The following is a 26,029-nucleotide window of genomic DNA, read 5'->3' on the forward strand; positions in this document are numbered from 1 at the left end:
CAGGAAAAGGTGTCGTGCTGCCACAATGTCAGTTGGCTTTGCTTATTTTCTAACCTATTCCACCCTGAGGTAGACTGTATGATTTTTTGTAGGATATATGCATTCAAATGGGTGTTTGATGACCATGTGTAGCGGTCTAAACCCTAGCCCTTCATGCAAGGTGTGTGGAGCATTGGCAGGCAGTGTGGATTCAATGTTCATAGTGCCTAATCGATTTCTAAGGCTCCAGAGCAGGTCTGGGGCACAAGCCAGACACTATGAATGAACGGATCCGACAGTCTTCCATAACCTTGCATTCTTTTAAGTGGGTGTGCGCCAATTATAATTGGATGCTTGTGGAGATTGCAGTGCGAATAGAATCGGGGCATCTTTAAGGTACAGTGGCAGATATGATGGGTGGATCAATTCTGGATGTGAATAGCATAGATTTAATGATCACAAGCTTCACTCATCCTCTAAGTTTTAAATGCAGGTTTCATGTCAATTTAGCACGAAGCTGATGGTGCATTAACCAAGGAATCTTGCATATCCTTTAGCCAGTCAAGCCCAGTTTGATGCCCATTGTTACGGCATGTGTGTTGAATGATCATGATAGCTGCCCAATGATCTGACCCTTTGGTGCAGACCTGAGGCTCTTTGACAAGCAGTGTGGAATAAATACTTATGAAGTCTGGCTATCATTGCCATGCTGATGCATGTTGCTACGGCAGCGAGGGATGAAGAATAATGCAGTCGGACCTATACTTTCACCTTTCTGTGCAGGGTCAATGGCCATAGGTGGACAATGTGGAGGGAAATATGAGGGTGTCTTACCTATATTCAGGGCATTTTGGATGTAAATTGCAAAGCAATATGGGTGAGATGGTCATGGTGTCTGACCCAGACTCTAGGCTTTAAAATCAGGTTTCTTCTTGCAGTACTAAGCTTGCCCTGAAAATGTGTGTAATTAAATTAATATATTAATGAAGTGAAATGATTATATGTGTTCAAAGACACCTTTACATTCCAGTATTCTTGGGGCCTCATTACAGGTAGTGCAGTAGAATGCAGTGCAGTACAATTAGAGAGAGGTGTAATCGAAATGCCACCCTTCTGACCACTCTGCACTATTATAAAGTTGGAAACCCATATCCAAAGAATCCACCTGCTGCTCAGACAAATTATTTGACCCAAATGCATTACCAGACGCTGTACTACCAGGGCAGCAATACGGCATCTTCCCAATCATGTTAAATTGGACTCCAAAATGGGAATAACCTAGAGTCTCCAGGACTTTTAATTAGCTAGTAGATGTCTATCGCTTCATTCGGAAATGGCAATTGAGTTAGAAAACTCATAATGATGCCCATCGTGTGACGCAAATAATAAGCATTACATGTGCACACTAACTTCATGTAGGTTTCCATTGGGTGTAGATAATGTTCAAAAGTACGTTATACAAGTTCACCTGTTCTCGTTTATATGTCAAACCAATAAACTCTGTGCCAGTAACAACAGACTCACCTCTAATTGCAGATTGGATTAGAAACATGCAAGTATGATGTGCTAAGACTAGCTATATCTCTTGTTCCTGTTTCCTTCTTTGCTGAGCATCGAGATTCTTCAATGCCATTCAAGACTGGACAATTGATCACCATCAATAGCTAAGTGCATCCAAAGCAGTGATCAGTACGAACATCCCACACTCTCTTCCCTTCTCGTTGCTCCCCACCCTCGGTTACCCATTCAAGTGCTTAATTTGTGGGGGTGGCGGGGCTTGCCAGGGTTCAGGCCCAGCACTTATTTCTGAGCCCTGGCACTTATTTCTAATACTAGGTTGATCATGTTGTGGTGTTTTGGCAACTTTATTATTTTAACTGCCTGTCATAGTAATATAAAAACAACAGTGTTCACTGACCTGGGTTTCTTAATCCTGGGCGTGCTCATTATTATTCACAAACTTGATAACCCAGGTTGGCAGGGCATTGCTATTTATCCATTTTCATGAATAACAATGAGTTAAAAGATGACATTGTTGGGCACTGATGCTGGCAATGCCCGCACAGTGCTTTAATCAACTTGCTTGACATTACTACAAACTATTTACTGTAAAAACCAGCAAAGTGGGTTGACAACAACAGGACAGTCACCAGCTAGTAGCCCCAACACAGTGGCAAGGTCAGTGAAAAGGTCAGTGAAAAGCCAATATCAAAGAGGAGTGTCTAGCATCTGTTCTTGCTGCAGTGTTACAGGCACGTTCATCAGTTCAGTTATGATTTTGCCTGCAATTGTCCAATAATTTAACACAGAAGGAAAGCATGTTAGCTCTTATTTTCCATTGACAATTTCAGCCCTTTGCATACACCTCTCAAATGCTAAACAAACACAACCACAACCCTATAGCACAAAAAACCACACAAACTTGACTACATCGCTACAGGAAAACTACCACACATAGACCACAACAGCACATGGCGGCTACCGGACGGAAAGCACCCCAAGCCCAGCGAACGGTGTTAAGAGTGTTGAGGCTGCCAACAGTACATCACTGCTCTCTTGCACTTTTCCCGCTCATTCCCACTAACTCACCCCCCCGTTCCCTTTTCAGATCCGTGAGAGCGCCAGGGGACCACTCCAGTGGTGATAGTGCGTGGTACAAATATCCTTTAACATTAACATTGATAGATTGTTAAAATGTTCCACTTGCCATGGATAGGATCACAGCAACACATATCAACAAAAATGTTTTTTAAAGAAACACTTAAATATTTATATTATTACAAGACACAATGTGTTATGTCGATGGGTATCTGTGAATCACTCTATGTACCCATCCCCCTCAATGACCCGGTGGTATTTGCAGCTTAACAAAAATTATGTTAGTACTGTATGGAGAAGGCATGGATGGTGTCAGTGGGCTGGGAGATGCTCACCCCAATGTGTTAGCAACTTGCAAAAAAACATTTGGGCCATGGCACTTATTCTCTTACAAAATAAGGACTGCCCCACCCCCACTGTAGGAAGGCAAAAACGTAAGCATCATTTTCTATGGCAAACTCTCTTTCAGCAGGCAGAGTCATGACTTTTCTGTTGTTGGCCATTGCTATCCGCACATGTGGAAGCAAATTCTACCATTTTGGGGCAAGCACCGCAGAGTTGTGGTTACAAAGACTATAGTATTATCTAAGCTGGATCACTATGCCAGCTTGCATCTTGGCATACTGCAAATGATACAAAGCAGCCACGCTCATCTTGAGAATTAAACTGTATAAACATATCTGACAAGCCCGGAAGGCCCTGCACTGACTACTGCGCAAAAAGAGAATTGAATTTAAATCCCGGTGCATCGCCCATAAGGTCCCTGAGTATCTTGGAGACTTCACCAAGGAAAATATAACCACAAGAACTTTGAGATCCTCATATTCCAGAACTCTCTCAGTGACAAAATTCCGAAAGATGTACCTGTGACGTCACTCGATCAGAGCAGGAGGCACCCCCTCTGTTACCCCCTACCACCAAAGACACAAGGTGAACAAATCCATACGAGTTTCAGAGAAAAACAAAAAATCTCACTTATTTAAGCAGATTTTCACACCAGAATAACTTTCCCGCTGGCTAGAGGGCTTAGCCATCGGGAAAGTTATTCTGATGTGAAAGTGCAGAATTGTGCAAAACGGGTCAGGGCTACAGCAGTTCCAGACACTCTTGCTCTTAGACAGTGTCTGGAACTGCTGAAGCCCTGACCTGTTTTGCACAATTCTGCACTGTTACAGCATTTCTTGATTGTGGCACGGCGCTAACTCCGCCCAGCCCCCTTGCTGAGGCCCTCATTACAGTTTTGCCAGTATCCCACCGTTAATTCCGGCGGGATACATGCAAAACAGCCTTACCGTTTCCACCGCCCGATATCCCAGTACTGCCGGATTATTACGGGCGATTGCGATACCAGTAAGTTCCCATTCCATGGAGTCCAAAGGGACTCCATGGGATGCGATTGCTGGAATTCCTGGAACTGTTAGTACCGGTGCTAGTGATTCTGGCATTTATTTATAGATCACTGCCCCCAATGGCAATCATTTGTTTCCCCAGTCTGGAAAAAATGCTGGCGCCGGAATTATCTGCGTTTTTTCCCAGCATTTTTTCCAGACCAGGGTATTTATGGGAGGAACAGTGGTCATCTATCAAGAGCAGATGTACTGTGGCTGCAAACGCTTTAAGTGTTTTTATTGGTCACAATTGCTGTTATTCGGTCATTGCAGTTCTCAACATTTACCTTGCAAAAATAAGATCAATGCTGCTCTATGCTGTGGAAATTTGGGGGCATAAGTTTGTCAAACGTAGTGTGGTCTTTGAGTCTATTCTCTTAAGAAAATTACTACGTCTCCCTCCGAGAGTGAGTGTGGAATATCTGTATTTGGAATTCAACATCAAAAGTTATCTGTATGCATATATCTGCCAATGTGTTCTATCCTATGAGAAAGCTGCAACACTCCGCACTGAAACTATCTTTGTGCCATTTATAAAAGCATATCTTAGTCTGGAAGGTAATGTGGTGATTGGTACCATTGGTATCATTCAAAGACTACACTGTACATGGACTAATGGGTCTGATCCAGGTACTCTTTCTCTACTATCTTTAAAAATGAGACTTAAGGTCAAAGTGCAGGACTATTGCCATGAACAAAATATTGTAAACTTAGCATCTAAAAAGCATAGTGGCAGGTTTCTTGATGAAGATATGAGTAGAGTGTTGTCTATTCTTGCTTATCCCAATGCTGGCATAATTGGCACCTACCTAATGATGACATATAATGTGACTGATGCACTAGAAACAAATTGTGCGAACATTGGTTCCACACATATGTTGAAGTATTGTCGCCTGTGTGGAGTAAATGTAGTTGAGTCCCTTCATCATCTAATCATGTGCTGTGAAAGTCTAAATGATCTGCGAACTACATGTTTTAAATCTTATAACAATGACATAGTGATGACTGAGATCTCTGAGCAATGGATGAATTTTATGCGAGGCAATGATATTAACTTGATATATTTTATGGTGGTATTTTATTTGAAAATTGTGGCAATTTTAAACTGTATTGTATAGCACATATGAAAATGTAATATGTTTTTAGATTGTGGGTATTTATTTTGTTTTGTTAATGTGTTATACAAAGCCAATTGGCTATATGTATATCTAATCAATAAATAAAATAATTAAATTTATAATGAGCCTCTTATCTCCTGAACACCCACCGACCTGAAAACTAAATTTTGTATATATGTGTGTTTCATGATCTTGCTATTATCTTTTTAAATGTTCATATGCTTAAAGTGGCACAGAGCAGGACAGCAACTGGTTGCCCCAATATCAAACAGTGAGAAAGGGCTCGAGGGGGAAGTGGATAGTGAGAAAATGCTGCTCTAGGGGAGGGACACAGTGGAACTCAACGGGCCCTGTCTGAGAATGCACAGACGAGGATGGTGCAGTGCACACCGACTGAAATAAATCACCATTGAAACGTTCTTCCAGGAGAGCTAGTAGAAAACAAATGGTTATGTAGAATTTCCACCAGGAAACCCCACCATTCAGTAAAACAATCTTGAGACAGCAGAGGCTAGTGGCAAAGGGTGGGTGGGATATCTCAGGTTCTTGAGGATGCATTTTAGTTGCAGAGCAAAATACAGACACCACAGAAATTGCCCAGTTATGCCTCCTAAAGCAACCATAATTCTGTCGCTGCCACGCACGGCTCATGACACCACATGTTGTGCTGGATGCGTTGCTATGTGATCACTGGGCAAGCACAATTTTGTGATTCGATATTTTTGATTCGCAATATCGGGCTGCCCTGTAATCACGTAGATCTGCTGAATACCATAGAGAATTAATTTTCGAAAATAATATTTAGGGCCCATTTGGACTTTCTTATATGTTAGCCTGAAATGAAAGGCAAAACTCAACATAACCATTCTGGGTTGTAGTACTGCTTATTTTAATTAGCAGGTTTTGTTCCTCGTGTTTTGTATGAACTGTGGATGCATGCATGTCTTTTGTTATATGGTGTGTGGCATCATGAGCAATGCGAGGTGGTAGACAAACCCTGGACTCCTTTGTAAGCCCCCATGTGCCCACTTGCCAAGGCTTGTGCCAATGACTAGTGGCTACATTGTCTGGGACATGAACATCAGCACCTCCAAGCCACCCAATGTCTTCCACTGAGCATAGCCTATAGCCATGCCCAGTGGTCACTTAGCTGGGCAATGGCCTTCGGCTATGTCCCAGGTGCTTCTGTGACACCTATTTTACACGCTAGGCATGGCCTTCGACCATGGTAAGTGGACACATAAGCCGAGAATGGCATTTGCTCAAGCAGCCTGCACCCCCAAGATACCAATGCCCTTGGCACCACTAAGCCATCCATTGTGCTCACTGGGCATGGCCTCTAGCCTTGACCAGTTGACACTGTGCCCAGGGCATGGGCTTCAGCCATGCACATTAGCCACATTAGCCAATTTGCCAGGGACATGGTCTTCAGCCATGGCCCATGTACCTTTAAAATGCACATTTCCTCACTGCTGATAGTTCTGTGGGCACTGCACAAACACTGTTCCAGGTTTTCGGCCCTGGAACCAGGTCTGTGGCTGCTGACCCTTCTTACACCTGGCTCTGGGTCTGCAGATCTGAAGCCTAGCATGCAGGCCCAGTGCAGACCGAATTTAGGGCTTGTTAGCCACATGCCAGGTTCTTAAGACCACACAGACCAGAATCATACCCATTTCAGGTCCCAGGAACCCTAAGACAAATCTTCACGTCACCTCACAGACCTAGCTTAGAGGCCACAAGCTGCAAGCTAACATTGCAGGCCCTGCACAGGCCCAGCATCGGAACCCACACTGACTCAGTTCTGGGTCTGCAGCTCTGATGCCTGGCCTGGAAACCTGGCTCAGACCCATCTCTGAGCTTTGAGCCAGCCCACTGAGCTCTCACAGACACAGCGCTGCCCCTGCTCAGGGCCATAGTACATGGGCCAAGGGCATCTCACAGGCCTAGTTCATGGGTCACCGACTCGGAATCAGGTCTGTGGGCTCTGAATAGGCCTGGGTTTATGTAGCTTGGAGCCTGCAGGCCTTAAGATGGGGCTCATAGGCCCTGCACAGACCTAGCTTAAACTCAGCTCAGGGCCCAAAGGCCTGAAACTACGTCAATAGGCAATAACAGATTGTTAGTTGTCTTTCAGCCCTGATCGAGGTCCACAAGCCCTTGCAGAAATGACTTAGACCTCAATCAAGGCCTGCTCCTAGCCACATCTGCAGGCTAACAGAGACCTGACTTAGATGTAGCTGATTCCACGAGCCTCAAACCTAGTCTGTGTCCACTCGGGATCCACAAACCTGAACCTTTTTGTCAACAAATGCCACCTATGTGAGGCCTTCTTGCCCTTTCCAATATGATATGATATGATATGTTAATTATAATGCGCTTGATACCCAGAGGTTTCTAAGTGCAGGACTGAACCTGTGTTGCGTCAATGTTGTCTGGCTTCCAAGGCGAGCACGTTGCCGCTGAGCTATCCTCCCGGGACACATTTTCTGCCACAAAATATACCACATTTTCTCCACAAGCTCCATGGACTGGGGGAAGAATCTTAAAATCCAATTGGCATCAGATACAAAAATGTTCATCCTTGCCCAGACCAACCTGTGAGGAAAAAACAGCCATGGTGATGACAGGGTAACTATCAATGCTACCTTTGCCATCCCAGTCTCCCTGGCTGGTTCCATCCTCTCGGATGTTGACTAGTGCAGTGCCTGCCAGGCAGCAATCACCTTAATAACCCCACGCACCACTGCTAGAGTTGTCAACCCTAATGCCAGCCAGCACAGGAGCCTCATTACAATGAGGTTCCAGCATCCCATAGCACCATTCTTGTTTGCCATATTGGGCAAGTGTTCGGTTTTGAACTTGTGCTGCCTTGCTCGCCATTTCAGAAATGAGGAAGAGAAGGCTCCCCTGTGGGTAGCGGGCCAGACACCTCCACGGGGATCAGAAAGACAGCCACAGGGATCAAAAACCCTCACTGTAGAACAAGGAAGTCAGAGAGCCGACAGGGTCATGATGCCCAGACTCTGCCAGGCACAGATAAGTGCCACTGATGACAAGAACCCTCCATGCATGTTCTGCTTCCCATAGTTTGCATGCCTATCTAGAAACTAACAAGATGTATGAAATGACTATAATTACAGAACTAATGCTAACTGAAAGGCCACTGACATTGCAATGCTGGACCTGTAAACCAACGTAGCTAAACCAGAGTCTTGAGTGCAGTACCTTAGATACCCGTATCTACCAGTGGAGCTTTTGTAGCCCAATTAGTATTGTGCTGCGCATGATGTGGCATGTGTATTCAGTCATAAGGAAAGCAGAAACACGATCCGCATTGTATTACGTGCAATTCCCCCCTTGAGCATTGTGAGTCAATGTTTTATAAGGGTGCGGTCTCTGCTATGTGAAGACAAGGTCGATGTTTGCCCACAGATTGGTGTCTGCTAAGTGACGGCAAATTAGCAGCGTGCCCACCGAATACTGGATGAATGCAGGTGTGAAAGGCCGTATGGATGTGAGATGGTTAGAGTCTCAATTCAGCAAGTGACGTAAATGTTGATGTCCTTTCTTTATCAACACCGTGAACATGAGGAGCCTTTGAGTGAGGAGAGAAGCGAGGCGTGTAGTTAACCAGATAAGGACAGCAATAGAGATAGGTAGATAAAGGAAGAGTAGATAGATAGATAGATAGATAGATAGATAGATAGATAGATAGATAGATAGATAGATAGATAGATAGATAGATAGATAGATAGATAGAACCAGGGAGTGCTTTCAGCTCCCAACCAGTGTAGGGGGCTGAATTAGAGCTGGTGAGCTTGCAGAGCCTGTTTTCGCCACACTCAATGTCCAATACAATAAAGAAAAGCCCTGACCCTCTTTCTGGTTACCCTGCGCTTCTCCATGTCCTAGCTAATAAAGGACTTGGATGCCCTTCTCCCTTGAAGACATGATGCCTGGCATACATATTAGAAATCAATGCTAGGACCCTGGGAGAAGATGGCACAGTGTTTGCTACTCCTGCAAAGCAGTGGGGCTCTGTGGTCTTAAGCCAAATGGAATGGCTCTCTTTCAAGTGCCCATTCATAAATGATTTTATGTAAATCTGCATACCTGGTCATGTTCATGGACCCAAACAAGCCTATCAAGGCCAACATGGTCACATGTCGATCTGCAGATATCTAAATACCACTAATTCTTTTTTAGTCCTTTTTCTGACTTTTTTCACCATTTTCCTAAAATAAGTGCCAGACCAAGTGAAGATCACTAGGGGGATCAGACGCCACTTTCTCGAGCGGGTTTGATGTAAATCATTCCAATGATTTTTTGCTATGGGTGAAAGAACACATGAAAGTGAGGTCTATATATTTTTTTAAGTTTCATCAAACTACGAAAAGGTTTGTGTCATCTGAAAAAATAGTATTCCTACGGGGGGGACCAAATTAACCACAGGTGACACTTTAACCCAACAAACTCCTTGAGATTCCGCAAGTGTTTGGATCTATGACACCGTAGCTTTGAGCACCCTGCCGCTTAACGCACGAGCACACTGAAGACATCACAAAGTATAGATATATATAGAGAGAGGGGGGTGGGGAGTGAGAGAGAGAGAGACATGTGTAAACATAAGATTTCTTCCACTTCTAAGTACTGCAATGATAGCTGTTATTTCTACCCAATCAAATGCTATTCAATTTATCAAGCTCTGATGGCTGAAGGCCGGAGACATCCCGACCAGGATTCCAACTAACAACTTGCAGCCTGGACTGCTGAGCTGTGCTCTCAAGACCGGCAGAACCAACAATTGAAACTGACAGGATAAAATAGAATCACCACTGGAACTTTCTTAATGGCTCGGCAGATGCAGACAAACCAATATGTGAGCAGCGGAACCCAGTAGAACAAAATGTAAGTATTCCACTGGAAATTATTCCAGGGTGGCCTGCCATCAGGCGAAAAATATGAGACAGTCAAGGCTCATTACAGCAAGAGTGTGATGGCTCAAGAGGCTCCATGTCCGATTTTACTGAGTGCAGTTGTAGCAGTTGGAGTTTCAGATATTGGACAGTGTTCAGCATCATGCGGCCCTCCAGATGTTTTGGTCCACAAATCCATTGATCGTACTGGTTAAGATGCTGGGAGTTGCAGGCCAAAACATCTGGTGGGCAGCAGATTGCCCACTCTTGCTTTATATATTGCATGAAAAGCAATATAGGCAACTGAATCTAGCAGAATCCCATCAAATGTCATGTACATTAGGCAAGTAGAAAGGATGCACTGTTGAAATATAGTCCATTTGGTGAAGCCTGCACAACTGAATTAATGCAACCATAATTACTTATTTACTGGCCTGTAGAAAGCATTGACATGGTGACATTACTTAAACAGGCAACAATACTTGTCAAATAAAGCAATCACGATTATGAATTACTTTCCTCTTTGTGGATGAATTGTTCCATCAACATATCACTATAAAGGATGCAGGCCAAGATGCTGTCTATTTCCTGTACTGGTTTTGTTATCACTGGTGGCCTCTGGAACAGCAGAACAGTTAACTATCCACGGTGAAGCAATGAAAAGGCAAAGGTATTCCTCTAGCAAACTTAACTCCATTATAAAGATATACATGAATTTAATGGCAGAACTGTCATTTAGCTGTGTTGCTAGAATTCATCTTCTGTTCTCTTACAAAGCACTTTGTACTTGCTAAATCTGAAAGGCAGCATTAATGAGCAAATAGCATGCCATGTTGTGAGGTGTGCGGCCAATGCCTGAGTGCCATGAGTGTGTAGATGCTGAGGACATGCCCAAAGCAGCATCCACACGAGACCGCTTTCTTCTCATCTTCTCACTCCGAGCATTGATGTTTGGCTACACCATGAACCAAAACCTAAAACATGTGGCTGGGAAATAATGAATCAGGCTGGAACAGCAGGCCCATAGTTATCGATTACCATAAGTTATGGGTTTCATTTTGCATCTTGATCACTTTTCCATTAGTCTTAGCTTTTCTGATACTGATTGTGTCAGTGATAAATTAGACTAATGACTGCAGCACTGACTACTTATATTAAAAGCGCCACTTGTTTATATTTTTTCACACATTTAGGTGATGGTTGGGGACATGGAAGGTAATGTAAAAGGGAAGGCATTGTGTTAAGCACATTGCTAACAATTAAAACAATTATATCAGAGAAGTGTCTTCCATATTTCATTCTACCAATCTTTGTTCTTACATTTGATATGCTAAATCTTTAGAAGATACCCTTCCGATCTATGAGGGTAAAATACAATTGTGTTAACTATTAGAATCTAGAAATGTGTTACTGAATTCAATCAGTCTTGAAATCTGCCAAATTATGACAATCCTGCTTGATTGATGGTAAAGGTCAGAGATTTTAGGAAATAGCACATGTTGTATTTCTGAAAATCTACATGAGCTTCGTTAACATTGTGCAACTTCATTTTAAGGATGGAAATGAATTGTACACAGTATTGGCTCATAGCGCTACTGTGCAATCCCTCACAATGCAAAGGGGAGTCAATGGTGATGCTTCACCAGATTATATTGCACGCGGGTGAGAAGGTGGTCATCAGAGTTGCCCACTTGTTCACCCGCTTCGGAGCTCTGCAAGGCTATTAGCACATGGTGGCTGTAGCAATAAATGTTATGGGGTTTGGATGTTGAAGTAGAAAATGTTGCTTTAGGAGCGAGTACAGTAAATAGACAAACTGGGTTAGTAAATTAAATGTGGTCTTATTTTGTAGGATTTCAAAAACATGGTTGTCGTCATAGGTTAAGTAATTAAATTGCAACTTGGTTGAACTGGAACAGGTTTAACATGAGCAGGCATTAGGTGTCAAGTAAAAGTAAAGAGTATCTTTATAAGAAAGTGAAAGCATTATACATTGTTCTATCATTCTCTTGTGTGTGTTAAATCGCATGTTGCATCCAAAAAGTTCCTCCAAGAGAGGAAATATCTTGTTGAAAAAAATGTTGCCTGGTAATTCCATTGTCGCTTCCAGATCTGCTTCCGAAGACAGAATTTTCAGAATACAGTCAATGCCAACAGTTATTGACTTCACTCTAAACATTCTGATTGGCTGGGAGGGGGTCAATAACATTTTCCATGTGCTAATTATATTTTTGTGTTGCTTCACAAGTAGTCCTCTATTTCAAAGTTAGTGTATAATTTGGAACATGGTTCGAGAAGAAGGGTTCAAACCAATGAATGTGAGAGGAATGTCATGGCCTTGTGACTTAAAAACGAATTGGGCATGGTTTCTGCACCGTTTTGCTTCCCACTGCCCTACAGAAGTGGGGACAAGGTGATGTGGCGATTCCTTCTGCATGGCCGTGCATGAAATGACTCTCTCAGCACCATTGCCCATTCGGTTCAGATGCCAGTCACAGATATTCAGCTATCATATGGCAAACAGTGAGATGGTGAACCAGCAACTCAACAGTCACAATACAACCAAGTATCAAAGAATATGTGATCAGAGCTATGTGACTATCCTGTGGCACAGGGAGGGGATAAGTCGGTGGCTGTTCACCACCCAAAAGAGAAAGGTGGCATTAGCAGTACACTGGTAATCACATGCGGTTAAATGTGTGTTACTGGTTTGCACTTCAGAAACCTTAATGCATGCTGTGCGCAGAGTGATTCATTAGTGTGATTTATTGCAATCAATAATGCACTTTCAAATGAAATTGTTTAAATTAGAGCTGAAGGGGCCTACGAGGAAATTGGGAGCCAGCCCACCCTTTAAATGGGTGCCCAATGGTACAGAACAGGATTTCAGGCTTGGGCATGCAGGACTAGGAAACAGGTAACATACCCACTTTCAGCTCTTTTCCAAAGACGGTCCTCTCGCCCAGGGCCGAGCAGTTCCAGCGCCCGTTTCTGAACTGGAACTGGCACTCGTTGATTCCCATCTGAGCCCCTTCTCCAATCACTATGATGGCATCGGGCCTGCTCTGGCAGATGGCCCTCTGCCTGGGGGCCAGGCCCGGAATCCGGTTACAGATGATACTGGCCCCTAGAGCCACAACTGAGGAAAAGCCACTGGAAAGAGAAAGATGGGACAGTCAGATATGGGTTTTGGCTAGACCGGTCAATTGTAATGTCTGTCAAAACGCTGCAGCGCGGTTAATGCAAGGAGGTGTTAATGCATGGAGGTGTTATGCTTTTGGCAATATATGTGGTCCATTTGGACTGAATTTTGCTTGCTGCCGGTGGAGGAACTCTGCCAGGTTAAGGTCTTCATCAATGTCAATGGGGTGATCTTTAACAAAGGCATGCGGCTGTTCACTGCAGTAGATTCCAACTGGCCTTATGCCATCAGGTGACCTTAAACCACGCCTGGCAATTTATAACATAATGACATAACCCTTGTAGGTTCATACTTATAATGGCTAGGGGAAATTCCACTTGTCGACATTCTGTTTAATAAAAATCTAGATCTGTGATCCCAAATACACGGGGCAAAGTCGACAACTACTTTTGTAGTCCTCAAGGTTAGCTGGTAGCAGGTCCGATAGCACAACGAGTAGAGCAGTCGCTTTGACATTTGTGCAGAGCCTGCTGACACAGGTTTGAATCCCGGCAGGGCCAAATTCAGCCTTTCATCCTTCCGAGGTTGATAAGTGAGAATTCAGCCTTTCATCCTTCCGAGGTTGATAAGTGAGCGCCACACACAGTGGGTAATAAGCAGCGCTCAGATGCCTGAGGGTTCATAGCGCTATATAAATGCTAAATTTAAATTATTTTATAATCAATAGCTGTGGTCTTCCATTGGGAAGCTACTAACAATAGCACAATTGATTTGCTGCATGCTAATTCACAGTCCACTCGCATTGAGCCCACTCCTGCGGAACTCCCTGCCCACTGTGTTGAATGGAACTGTTAGAACGGTTGTTTTACAAGCATTGAAGGTTTGGCGCCTCATGAAAGCCTGCCAGTGGCTGAACAATGAATGCAATTATGCCTCAGTACCATTCTGCTGGGCCGGTTGTCTGGAACCTGTGGTTCTCCAGATGGTTTGGGCTATGACTCCCATGATCCATCACTATTGACTATGTTGGCTTGGGCAGATAAGAGATGGTGTCCAAAACGTCAGGCGAGCCATAAATTGCAGAGCCCTGTCCTAGACTACTCTGGTTAGGCACCGGGCTGCAGTTCTTGAACCTATGAGCAGTCATATACAGTCATGTGTTCAGGATATCCACTATTCACACATATTAGCAAAAATAACACATACAATCAATTCTAGTGGATTTTATTTGCCCATAGTTTGTTCATCCGAATGTACTTTACTGTTGTGCATGTCAACGAGTCCAGTCTCAATCAGAAAGTGAGGGTCTTTGAACCCTATCTGATTAAGCACCTTATAAATATTCAAAGTTCGGTCATCAAAGGAAGTCAATCGTAATGACGATTTCACAAATAAAGATTAGTCATGAAGAAAGGGATCATGACTGTAACATAGTGATCTGGAAGTCTCTAGTTATTTAAGTTAGCATCCATTGCCTTGCATGCTAATCGAGAACAGTCCTCCTGCAGGAGAGATCTGCCTGTGTTAGACGACTACTGCAAATACAACCTAGCGTCTAAACAGTTACACATGATATTGGGAACTACTTCTTAAAACAGTACTCTCACATCAAGGTGTGGATGACACACAAAAAGTCCGAAAATACCTCTGTTGCACTCATATTTGTCCTTTTGGTAGAGAAATTACGTGGAGTCCTGAGGAAGCACTCAATCGGGCGAAACGCAGATTGACTCTTATTGTTGTACATTTTTCACGGGGTCTTTCATTCAAAATAAATCGGGACAGCACTTCCAAAAGAGCATCAAGTAAGCATTTAAGATTGAAGAAGACTGTCATATGGGAATGCTATTATCAGAGACAGCTGCCCGTGAAAAGTGGAACTGTTTGGGAGGATCTGTTGCTGGTGACTGCTCACAGAGTGGATTTCACATTCCAAGAATGCTGTCCCTCACCTTTACATACGAGCAGTTCGCGTGGGTATATAAATTGCTTGCCTAACTTTGACTGTTTCGGGCCTAGCTCGCCGAAATTATGCTCCGGTGCAATGCACGTATTTGTGGTATTTGCCTCAGAGCAAAAACTGCAAAAATGCATTGAAACAATACGTATTTGCACCACGGCGTTTTACCCCGGTGCAAATTCCATGCAAAATTGCAAGGCGCAAGGTGTCTGCAATACGTTCCCTGGCGTCTCCATATTAAGGTCTGCTTTTACAAAATTGGGGCAGGTAAAGAGCACTTTTTTGTAGCTGCTGCTTTCCTTTCTAAAGCGCTCCGAGTCCAGTATCAGGGACGTGTCGCGCGCTGCCGAGCGCCTCGCAGAAAGGAGCCAGCCGGCTGTAGCTGTGCTCCGCAAACACTGTAAAGCCAATTGTTTTCGCTGTACACGCGCACGATAAAAAACAGACAAAAAAATGAAAGCTCGTCAGCTCTGACAGTCACAGGAGAGAAAAAAAACAAGGCGGAGAGGAAACTTTAGGCGCATTTTCTGAGCATCGGAGCCTCCCCTGTTTCCCTATCACTTTTTTCTATAATTAAAACAGAGATAAAGAGCCCGTGCTGTGGCCACTGCCAAAAAGTGAGCAAACTTCCTGGCTCATAAATTACAGAGCGTACAGCTCTCGGCCATCCAGTGGCTCGAGGAGCTGCAGAAAACTTGCCAAGCTATTGCTACTGATGAAAATGACTCAACGGCGCTTACTGTACGGAGGCGCTATATTCCAACATTGTATTTCGGGAGCCGTATCTCAGCTAAGGCCGGATAAGCGCCGCGTGGTTTACTGTGAACCATTCGGTTAACAGTGCGATTACATTGAAGTGTGTTAATTTTCCAAATGCCCGTTCTGCCTCTTCCGTGTTCCAGATTTGATCATACAGTGTTACATTCTTGAATTTACAACGCAAGTCGTGACGTTTTGGTGGCGTCTGTTCCGAAAGTCACACACTGCGTTGTCGCTCTCTGTCCTTGCGAGACACTGCTGTGCCCACTGCCCTGTGTAACTGGGGCAGCAGGGTAGTGACACCAAACACGAACATTTCCTTGGCAGACACGGAGCCTAGAAGATGCGGGTCGCCCACCTCACACATGATGCGCACACAGTGTATTTCTGGTCTTACTGGCGCAACGATACCGCGTGTTCGGGTACAGTGCACACTGGGGGGGGGGGGTTGGTGGGCACACACCTCCAGCATAGAACATACAAGTGTGATCGTTTAAGATAAGATGTTCACCTTGTGTCTAAGTGAAGCAGCTGAGATCTGGAATGAAAGCTTGAAGCGATTGGGGGAGAGGGCAGAGAGAAGGCAGCCAGGTAGCGGGGAAATCAGTCACAACTTCAAACAGGTATGTCGAGTCAGGGGAGCTAGGTACGTAGGCGCGCAGAGCATGCACAGAAAAAGAGATCGAGGGAGAGAGGGTGGTAGAAAGCGTGAGAAACAGATGGGGAGAGAACGAGGCGCACAGAGACAAGAGTCCCGGAGGGAGAGACACGAAGTAAAACGGGCAGAACTAGACGGAGCCACGCGTGTACACATAAATGAGACAGGCAGTTAAGCAGATAAGGGCACCAGAGGAGATAGGAAGAAAAAGGGATAAGGGATAGATAGACAGACATTCAGGAAAAAAATACATAGAAATACAGGAATTCATAAAATATAAGACAGACAGATAGATGGATAGATAGCTGGATGGATGGATGGACAGACAGACAGACAGCACCATATAACAGAATGGTAGACTGCCATTTGACAGAGCAACGTTCTATGCACAGAGACAAGCTGGCATCTCACACATTTTCAATTGTGAATGGTAGGAGAAAAGCAGGTGCAAGTCACTCACCCAATTTTGATGTACACAATCCCCAAACTGAGAAAAATGTGGAAAATCCAACGCCTTGTTTTTTTGTTCATAATTCCCGTTTGACGAGCTCCAGGAAGAAACTGCAGGAGTGCTGATGATAGTTCGCCCGTGTTCCTGCTGCTGCTCGCCGCAGTCCCGGTAACTCAGACGGAAGGCGTCCCAGACAAGCCCGGAGCCGCCCAGCGCCCTGTCAGCCCCCTGCTGCCTGTGTGCGGATCCCAGCACAGAAGCCGACCTCTCGCCGCTGGCTGTCCTCCTCCTCGCCGCCTCTCGCCTTGCGCGATGGCAGTTTGCGAGATTGGTATGCGTGTCACACGTTAAGGTTGCTGCTGCTGCTGCGAATGTATAGGCGGCTTCCTCCGCGGACTGAGTGGGGCTGAAGCATGCAGCCCCTGGCCTCACACTGCTGCCGGGGCGTGAACTAAACAAGAGGGGGGGGGCACTGGACCCCAAATGAGAGCGTACCGCACACGCTGCGATGGCCACCTGCCTGCCTGGCCTCCAACAGGTAAAACCAAGCCGCGGGAAATCCCAGTGGGTTTAGACACTGCGCCTGCAGCATCCACCGTGCGCTGGGTTCAGCCGGGTGTGATGTGTACGCGGGCAGTACACCTTATGGCCAAGCCGATAGCCCCGCCGCACAGACGTCTGCACTCCGACGCTCGCACCTGCCCGCGCTGCAGCCGCACTCCCGCTTGCTGAACGGGACTTGCTCAACTCGCGAAGTTACACTCATTTTCTGCCCGCCCTTTATTTACGCCCGGCACGCGCGGGGTTTGCCCCGTGCACTGTGTTGTGCTTCAGTGCTGTCTGCCCCGCATTCTGGAGACATACCTTGCCCGGGAGGAGGAGAGTCTAGGAAGTCGGGACGGCGGTTGGTTTAATGCGTTCCTCCCCCTGCCTTCAGCACCACCTGCCCGACTCCTCGTCCCCCCACCCCCTTTCCTCACGCACACCCAGTCTAAACCAAGTCAGAAACAACAAGTCATGTCTACCTAGCCTGACGCTTTGGGTCCCTCCCTCTCGGGCTCCTGGACCGCAGCTTGCAGCAGTGAGCACTGCAGGGCTAACTGCCGCGGCCTCCCCGGTCAGATCGCTTTAGATGCTATCTGCGTGTGTTCAATAAAAGCCTGGCTATCAGGGAGCCCATTGTACACTGCAAGCACTTCACACTCAGTTCTTTTGCAGGAACAGGTTTGGGTGCTACAATAAGGCAACCCCCTTTATAAGGGAAGGGACACCAGAGTGACACTTTCCTGGCCCGGTATATTTCCGTACAACGGCCCTGCTCGGGATTTAAGGAAGGGCTTGAATATTAGTGCCCGAGAGCTGCAGAAAGCAGTCGTTTGCACAGCAATTCTATGGAAATGCCCCTAGGTGAGTCTCTCGTTTTTAGATTATTAAGCCTGATCGCCAGAGTGATATGGACCTCGCTCCTGTCTTCCAGATGGTATTTTAAGACTCACAATTATTCTCATCATTGGTCCATGCCGAGATCGGGGGTGCAGAGGTCACCTACCACTCAGACTACTCACAGGCAGCGGTATAGGCTACTGGGATTTCATATTGAGACATGGCATTATGTGGTGTGGTATGCTGCGGTGTATTATCTTAAGTGTGAAATTGTGTGATGCATACACGAAATATGGTTAGGACTAATCAGGACTACATCCCAGCAGATGGCAACAGCAATCTACCACCTCACTCTGAACCATCTTCTTCAGAACCGCACACAAAAAAGACCTACTGACATTAATAAAACTCTATAAGCAGGACTTTAAGTGGGCTGGTGCCAGCCGGGACAGAGCCCCGGCAGCCTCCAAAAAGTGGCGCTCAGCCAAGGCCTTGTCGCCCCCCTCCAGTACCACAACGCTGCAGTGGGACTTTTCCCCACACCACCGTGCTGCAAAACACTGTGACTGGCAGTGGTGTCAGTCACAGCGTCCTGCAAACTGGTACTTCCTCTCATTACCCACGAGAAGAAGTTCCACTTTATGCAACACTGTGACTGGCACTATTGGCAGTCACAGCAGTGCCAGCCAACAGCATCGTGTCAGGAAGCGCCAGTTACTGCAACTTCCTCTGGTGGCCCCTTGCGAGGGGTCGGCAGAGGAAGTTGCAGTCCAAGCCTTTGTCGCCATTTTGGCCTGGCCTGGTCTGGCCTTACCTGCTGCCTGGAACCCATGAACGGAGAGCCAACTGCCGGAATGCAAATGGTAAGTAATGGGGCATTTGTTGATTGGGCCTCCAGCATCTGCAATTGAAGTAAGTATTCCAAAGTAGCAGCCACTCTAAAATCCATAACTGGGAAACACAGAAAATGTGCTTCAGTTAGAAAAAAGGGCTTCTAGGAGAGCTGCCATCTCAATGTCTGTCCCTCAGCTCCCAAACTAGCAGCGCTTAAGGGTGGGCCGGCGGGAGCGGGTAACCTCTTGAGCAGTGAGCAAACTGGGTGGAAGAGCTGGCGGTCCGCAGCTGTGTGCGACGTGCAGCGAACTACATCAGAAAAGGTGGATCGATCTGTTCGACAAACAGACGCTACTTGTACATCACTGACGCTGAGTAAGTTGTTTGACAACATGTCAATCAATGATGGATCTCTATGAGATAGGTCGAGATAAAGACGAGTGCAAGGTTCTACATACAGCATTTTTTAAAAATGACAACTGAATGATTTTTCTGCCAGAAGACCAGAAATAGAGAGTATCTGCAGGAAAGGAAACTTCCTCAGTTATTTACATAAAGGAGTTTCAAGGTGAAGGCAAAGGACGGGCAATCTGCTCCTGAAAGCAGGTTTGAGGATATCTGGGGTAGCAAGAGGGTCACCCTAAAGCACTGGTGGAACAGCACCTCTCCTACAGAGGGCGACATACATGTAGATGCAGTTCTCCGAAGATTGACACAAGTGACATTCCTGGTAATTTCTTGTGCACATAATTTGAAACATTACAGAGGTTAACGTATTGACTAGTTGCAAAGAGCACCATCGACCTAGATATGAAATGGGCAGAAATTCATTATTTGGGAGGAGGGCCGGGATAAGACACAGTGCAATTAAATGTTTTGCCCCAGATCACACACTTTGGCTGTACCAAGCAGACTATGTTGCAATATGTACTTAGTTATGCAGGCCAGACCACCCCTGTGCATTTTTATATGTTCTTCTTTAGGCCACGCTCAATACGTCTTAGACCATGCACATCAGGCAAGTCGTGCCCCTCAAATAAGCCCCCCCTCAATTTCTACCCCCACTTAAAGCACTGCCTATAAAACCCTTTTGATTTAAACAATTTCCACCCAGAAGCCAACCTATTGTTCATATGCAAGATCCAGGGAAAATGCTAATCTGCTTTTTCTCACACCATTGCACTGCAGCAGTATTCCCAGTAGTCTTGTCAGAATAAATGGGGACTGAATAAATTTAAACGTAGTGGCCCCGAATGGTGCCTTGCTTCATTCCCGTGGTTCTGTGTTTCTTTAATTACTATGAAAAAACTGCACCTGTAAGATTCAGGTAGTTACCTTCTCGCCTCATGTACTTAAGGCTCAAGGATTGCTTATGACCAACTTTAAACTCACAGCAGGAAGTATTATAAGCCCTTTTAAAAATAAAACTTTCCACTTTCATCCGAAAAATGGTACCTTATTGCATTGAGAAAAGGTAATGTACAGAACTTTACAAATAAAAAGATATGTAGTCTGCAAAAGGCAGCAAAGCATTTTACCTAATCAATAATAACACTTCTTCCTACTAACAGTGGAGAAAGGTATGCAAGAAAGCCAAAGAATCGGCACCCATTGTAGGAGATTTTGACATTAAACATGTGTAACTTTATAAAAACACCATATTCCACACATGTGATCATATTACAAATCGGTTCATCAGATTGCTCTCAGCCGAATTAAATTATGCTTGTTGGATCTCGTCATGAGATGGGTTGTGTGTGCTACACATTTTTGTCTTTTTTGCTATTATACTCTTACACACATGTTCCATTTCCAGCTCAGAAAACGGGCTCTCCAGCATGGATGCTAGGATATATAAATCATCAACATGCACTTTTCTGCACAAAATGAGCCATGGTCACCTAATTTACATAATTCATAAAGTTTTATGGTTCAGCTTTGTAAGCATTGAGTTTAATTTCTTTTATGAGAAGGCAATCCAATCCCCTCAGTCTCGTTCTCGCTTTGTGGCTATGGGTTGGGGAAGAAAGGAATACCATTTGGCAGTTCAGGTCGATTTAATTCACAATTACCGCCTTTAGAGTCACATTTTCTTTCCTCATTGCTTTTACATTCCCACAAAAAAGGCAACATCATACATTGTATCTGCTTATCAAACTCCTATCAAAGGTCCACTTTTTCATCATCTGTAGGTTTCAAAATACTTAATCCTGTAAATGAAACAAGAACAAACACCAGCAGGCCTCTTGATTTTGCCTCTGCGGTGGAATGCTGTGGTTTTAATCCCAGAATTGACTGTTTTTCCATTTTAATGAAAGTTTTACTGGATTTGTGCATGTAATGAAATAATTCCCATTTGTGCCTTGTCAAATAATGTTTAACACTTTCTTATATTTTAGATAGGCTGCGAACATTGCACCTGTCTTTTCATATGTGTTTTTCAGATGCTGGGCACAGGCTGCAACTCACATGTTTGTTTTTGAAATGGTGATTTTCTTTCTTTGCATTCTTTTCTTGAGTACATATTTCCCTACACAGTTCTCACATTACCTGGAAAACATTGTTAAGATTTTTAACAGAGCTTAATGCATTCACCTGTAATTTCATTAACCAAAATATCATTTGTTTATTTTTACAATAGTAAGCAATATCAAATTGGCTATCCTTTTAAGAATATATGTAAAAAAGGTCTGTGATGCACTTACAAATACAAATAGAAGCCTATTGTAAATATCATATGTGTTATAGTTATTTGTGAGACTTTAAATAAAGACTACATTACTGTTTAACTCTGCTGGGCAAAACTGGTGTCCTATGATTGCTTTGGCAATGCCAGTTTTGATTCTTCCTGAGAATCTTACAGCAAGTTTTACCATTCACATGGATCCTTCTCAAGGGAAAAAGTTTAAAGGACATTTAACGTTTTAAATACACCTCAAGGATGGTCCTCTCAAGAAATAAAATCTAAACTCTTCACATGCTAGGAGATCTGTTTTCCAAACTTGCAAGCTTCAAATGTAGCCAAATGTACTTTAAGTGTCACCTCTTGACATCAGTTAGGTAATAATGTCCACCACATCCCAAGTTAATGGAAGCTCAAACAAAGGCGCACATGAGAGCTGTTGTTATGACTCATGATGGTAGCACAAGGTTTTATAATTCAAGGAAATGAAACACATTTGAATTAGCACCAGAAATGTACTTAAAAATAATTTTGGCTACAACTCAACAACCATGGTGTTCTGCAACCGCGAGGTTTCCCTAGACAAAATTAGTCTAAACGTGACATTTATATATTTATTAAAGTTTGATACAATTATAGATATTAATAATCAAATCAAATTTTGTTGTATACATTCGTGAGCAGTGTCTCTGAATTCATGAGTATTGTAAGGATCCAGAAATCCATATTTCATCGATGTGTCATGTTGCTACAATGAGGTATGGAAGAATTATGATTTTGAGCTTAACATTGTAGAGAGTGTACAGTGCCCACCCAGTAACAGGTGCAACATTGTTATCAACCTATCAAAATTAAGGGGTGTATTCTCTGGGAGTTTCTGCCTGTTAAACAAGCCAATGGAAAGACTTGACCATTCAAAAAGTGTGAAGTCAAGATGACCTTGAATTAGAAACATACAGGTAATGAGAGAAGAGCGATGAGTTTTAAGACTGCAAGAAAGGTGAACCCTTGTTCCAAATTGATTAGAGCTGATCTTGGATAATATCTGGAGATTAAATGGGCCTTGTGTGAGAAATTGCCCTCTGGCAATGGTGTGGAAGCCCTGGATGTATTTTCATTTTTATCAGCTAATACAATGATCTGGGTAATTCCATCTCAGAGGGAGGATCTTTTAACAATGGCCCTTTCATAAATTCCTTGCCAAAAGCATAGTCACATGTGATCTGCTGCATTAGTCTCATGATCTGCAGTGCATTCTCTCCTACGGCACTAAGTAGGTCTGCAAAAAACACTATAGAGTATCTCCCTCTGGTATATAAGACAGTATCCAAATTAAGACAACTTCACTTTTGTGATATAACTCAAACACATTGTTGTGTTTATTTACTTCTTTATTTTCATCAATATATATATTTTAGCAAGCTTCAAGTCAGTAAACATCTTTAGGGGACGCCAAATCAAAATGACAAGCCGCTACATGTACACAAATCAATTCATCCGGATTGTCCTCAAATGGCTAATCAAAACAAAAACGTATGTGTACTGAAAAATGAAATATAAACAAACATCCTAAAAAAACATTTTCAACAACAATAATTAATTCAGCTAAATCATATGAAAGTTTTACAACTCCTCATGGAACCGCTACTTATATATTTGTATATATTTTTGTCACAAATTGAGGGTTTGTCAGTAATGTCCAAATCACTTTCTAGTTCTGTTACCTCCCCCTCCTCCTCACCTGAAGAGATATCTTTGGAAGTCTTCTTTCTTCTTTCTTTGGCTGACGATTTCTTTTTTAGAAGATACGGTCTACCACGGAACGGCGCCACACTGGTTGCGGAGGATTTCCGGAAACCAGGGACCACGGGACCGTGACAGCCAGAAAAGGGGAAAAAGCCACTTAGGCAAAAAAAACTAAACCTCCTGCAGCAGAGATGTACTCGGAAAGGGCACCGATGATCAAAACGAGACACGGAACTCCGAGCAGGTAAGAAAGTGTCCGTCGCGGCCCAGAAGTAGAGGAGAGAGTCCTTGTGGAAGTGGGGGAACTCTGGCGAAGGAGAAACAGAGAGCAAAGACAGGAGAGAGGAGCGAGACGCCAAGGAGAAACACCGAAGCCTCTCGGAAAGAGGAGAGGAGAGAAGGCGAGCAATTACAGACAGAACTGCAGGGCGGTCCAGAGGAAAAGCAAGCAGAAAGGGAAGGCGAAAAAGAAGGAACTGAGAGAGCGGGGGAAAGGACCCGAGGAAAGGCAGGGCTCAGCAAAGCCAAGGGAAATAACCAGGAGTGTGGCAACAGCAAGAGAGAGAAACACACACAGTTGCAACGCAGCAAGCCGGCGGCAACTGTGCACAGATAAGCTGTGGGTGGCCAAGTTGAAAAAGACTAGACCGCAGCCCAGGAACGCGTCAAACGTAATGGGACAAGTAATGGTGGCTCAATTTCCATCGGTCCCAATGCTTGACGAAAAAAGGGCACATGCCAATTTTAGAACAAACCAACTTTCATTAAAGGACTATGAAAACACAGGGAAAAAGCAACTTCCCTGTCTATCACTGTCACAACTAATCTACGGGTAACTTCCATGGATACATCTGCCTAAACCTTCCCAAGCCACTTTGAAGTTGCACATGAATATCCTTATACATGCGTTTACATGAACAATCTAAAGCAATTTTTTACAGTCTTTTTCAGTCAACCTTTCAGATGCCATGCTAGCAATGTTTCTTTGAACCTGTTTGTGTTGATGTCACTAAATATAGACAAAGTACTAATGTTAATGATGTTATAAAGGGTGCCATCTTACAGTGGTTTTGCTATGTACATATATGATAACCCTTAATCTATACTCATAAAGATAAACGCCTTTATCCAAAATGGAAGAAAATATCTTTACCGAGTATTCAAACATTCACATTCTACATCCTAACCACTGTCACTAAATTACACATGCTAATATAATCTTTGGATTTACTTGTCATTTACTATGTGAGAAATGTCACAATGCATGTACTCAGGACTGTCAAACACTTTATAAATGGATGTCTCCAGCAATCCTGCATGTTGTTAGTGTTGTGTAGAAAACCAAAAGTACACCAAACATTCCTATGACTTTATATTGATCTTCTAGTAACAGGATGCAGTATTACACACACAAAAGTTCACAATATCTTATATTTGCACAATCCTGTGAAAAATTTAAGCATAACACAGGCTACCCCTGTGTACTTCCTCAAGGCTTCACCAATATCCAAAAGAACAACCCAAACAATTAAAATATCTGTGTTGATTTTTAAAGAAAACATCCTACATCCTGCAGTCTTCATTTATACCCTTTGCAAAACAGCTTTGCAATTTATATACCCAAACCGCCTCTTTTTGAAATCTTTTTGAAGTCTTTTCTCTCTGCCTCCTCCTCTGTGATGTTTTTGGACAGTGCCAATAATCTGACATTTACATTGCAACCCTTTGTGATGTCTTTCCATAAAATGTTTTGCTACCAGAGATTGAGGATTTGTATTCCAAATGTCACTTTTGGACTCCCAATTTCTTTTTTTTGTAGGCCTAATGGTGTCCCCTTCATAGGATTTGCCAGACAGGCATAGAGGCACACAGGCATTTTAGACAATATACATTATATTTAGTAATGCACGTTGCAAACCATTTCAATACAATCTTTTGATGTAAGATATGAATCAGGATGATATTACAGTGTATGCACATTAAACATGGGCATGTGCCCATTTCAGGTGTCTGTTAATAATATTAGTTATCTCTTGGTCTGACCAGATCAGCTTTAATCAGGTAATCGCTGATATTTTTTGATTTTTATTAGCGACTTTATAAAAGTCCCAGACATTTTCTGTAGATCTTATTCAGTTTGTAAAATAGGGCAATGGGCCTCATTATAAGTTTGCCGGTCCGGGAACTATGGTACCGGTAAGCTTGCCGGTACCGTAGTTCCTGGACCAGCAAACTATGAGTTCTGCTCGCGGGTGCCTTTCTGTGATCTGGCGGGCAGAAAGACACCCACAAGCACAGCATGTCCGATGCACCGGTACCGTTATATATGGTGCCAGTGCATCCGACCTCCCCATTCCCATTCAGCCCTATGCCCGCGGACCCGGCAGCACCTGCACACTTTTTTTTCCCTAAAA

At 43.9% G+C, this 26,029-nt stretch overlaps 1 protein-coding gene and 1 long non-coding RNA gene across 2 annotated transcripts in view; one reads left to right on the forward strand and one right to left on the reverse strand.

The window, feature by feature from the left end:
* Positions 1–17,227, reverse strand: part of WNT7A (Wnt family member 7A) — a 181,012-nt gene extending 163,785 nt beyond the window's left edge. The window contains exons 1-2 of the mRNA XM_069643566.1: positions 16,979–17,227; positions 12,926–13,152 (exon numbers count right to left, since the gene is read on the reverse strand). Of these exons, the coding sequence (XP_069499667.1) occupies positions 12,926–13,152; positions 16,979–17,049 (298 nt within the window). The 5' untranslated portion in view covers positions 17,050–17,227. The remainder of the gene's footprint in view (positions 1–12,925; positions 13,153–16,978) is intronic.
* Positions 17,228–17,412: 185 nt separating this feature from the next.
* Positions 17,413–26,029, forward strand: part of LOC138566382 (uncharacterized) — a 33,885-nt gene continuing 25,268 nt past the window's right edge. Inside the window, exon 1 of the long non-coding RNA XR_011301925.1 lies at positions 17,413–17,507. This is a non-coding gene — a long non-coding RNA (uncharacterized lncRNA). The remainder of the gene's footprint in view (positions 17,508–26,029) is intronic.

The sequence above is a fragment of the Ambystoma mexicanum genome, chromosome 2p, assembly GCF_040938575.1.
Source record: "Ambystoma mexicanum isolate Mex_15411 chromosome 2p, UKY_AmexF1_1, whole genome shotgun sequence".
In the NCBI taxonomy this organism is placed as follows: domain Eukaryota; kingdom Metazoa; phylum Chordata; class Amphibia; order Caudata; family Ambystomatidae; genus Ambystoma; species Ambystoma mexicanum.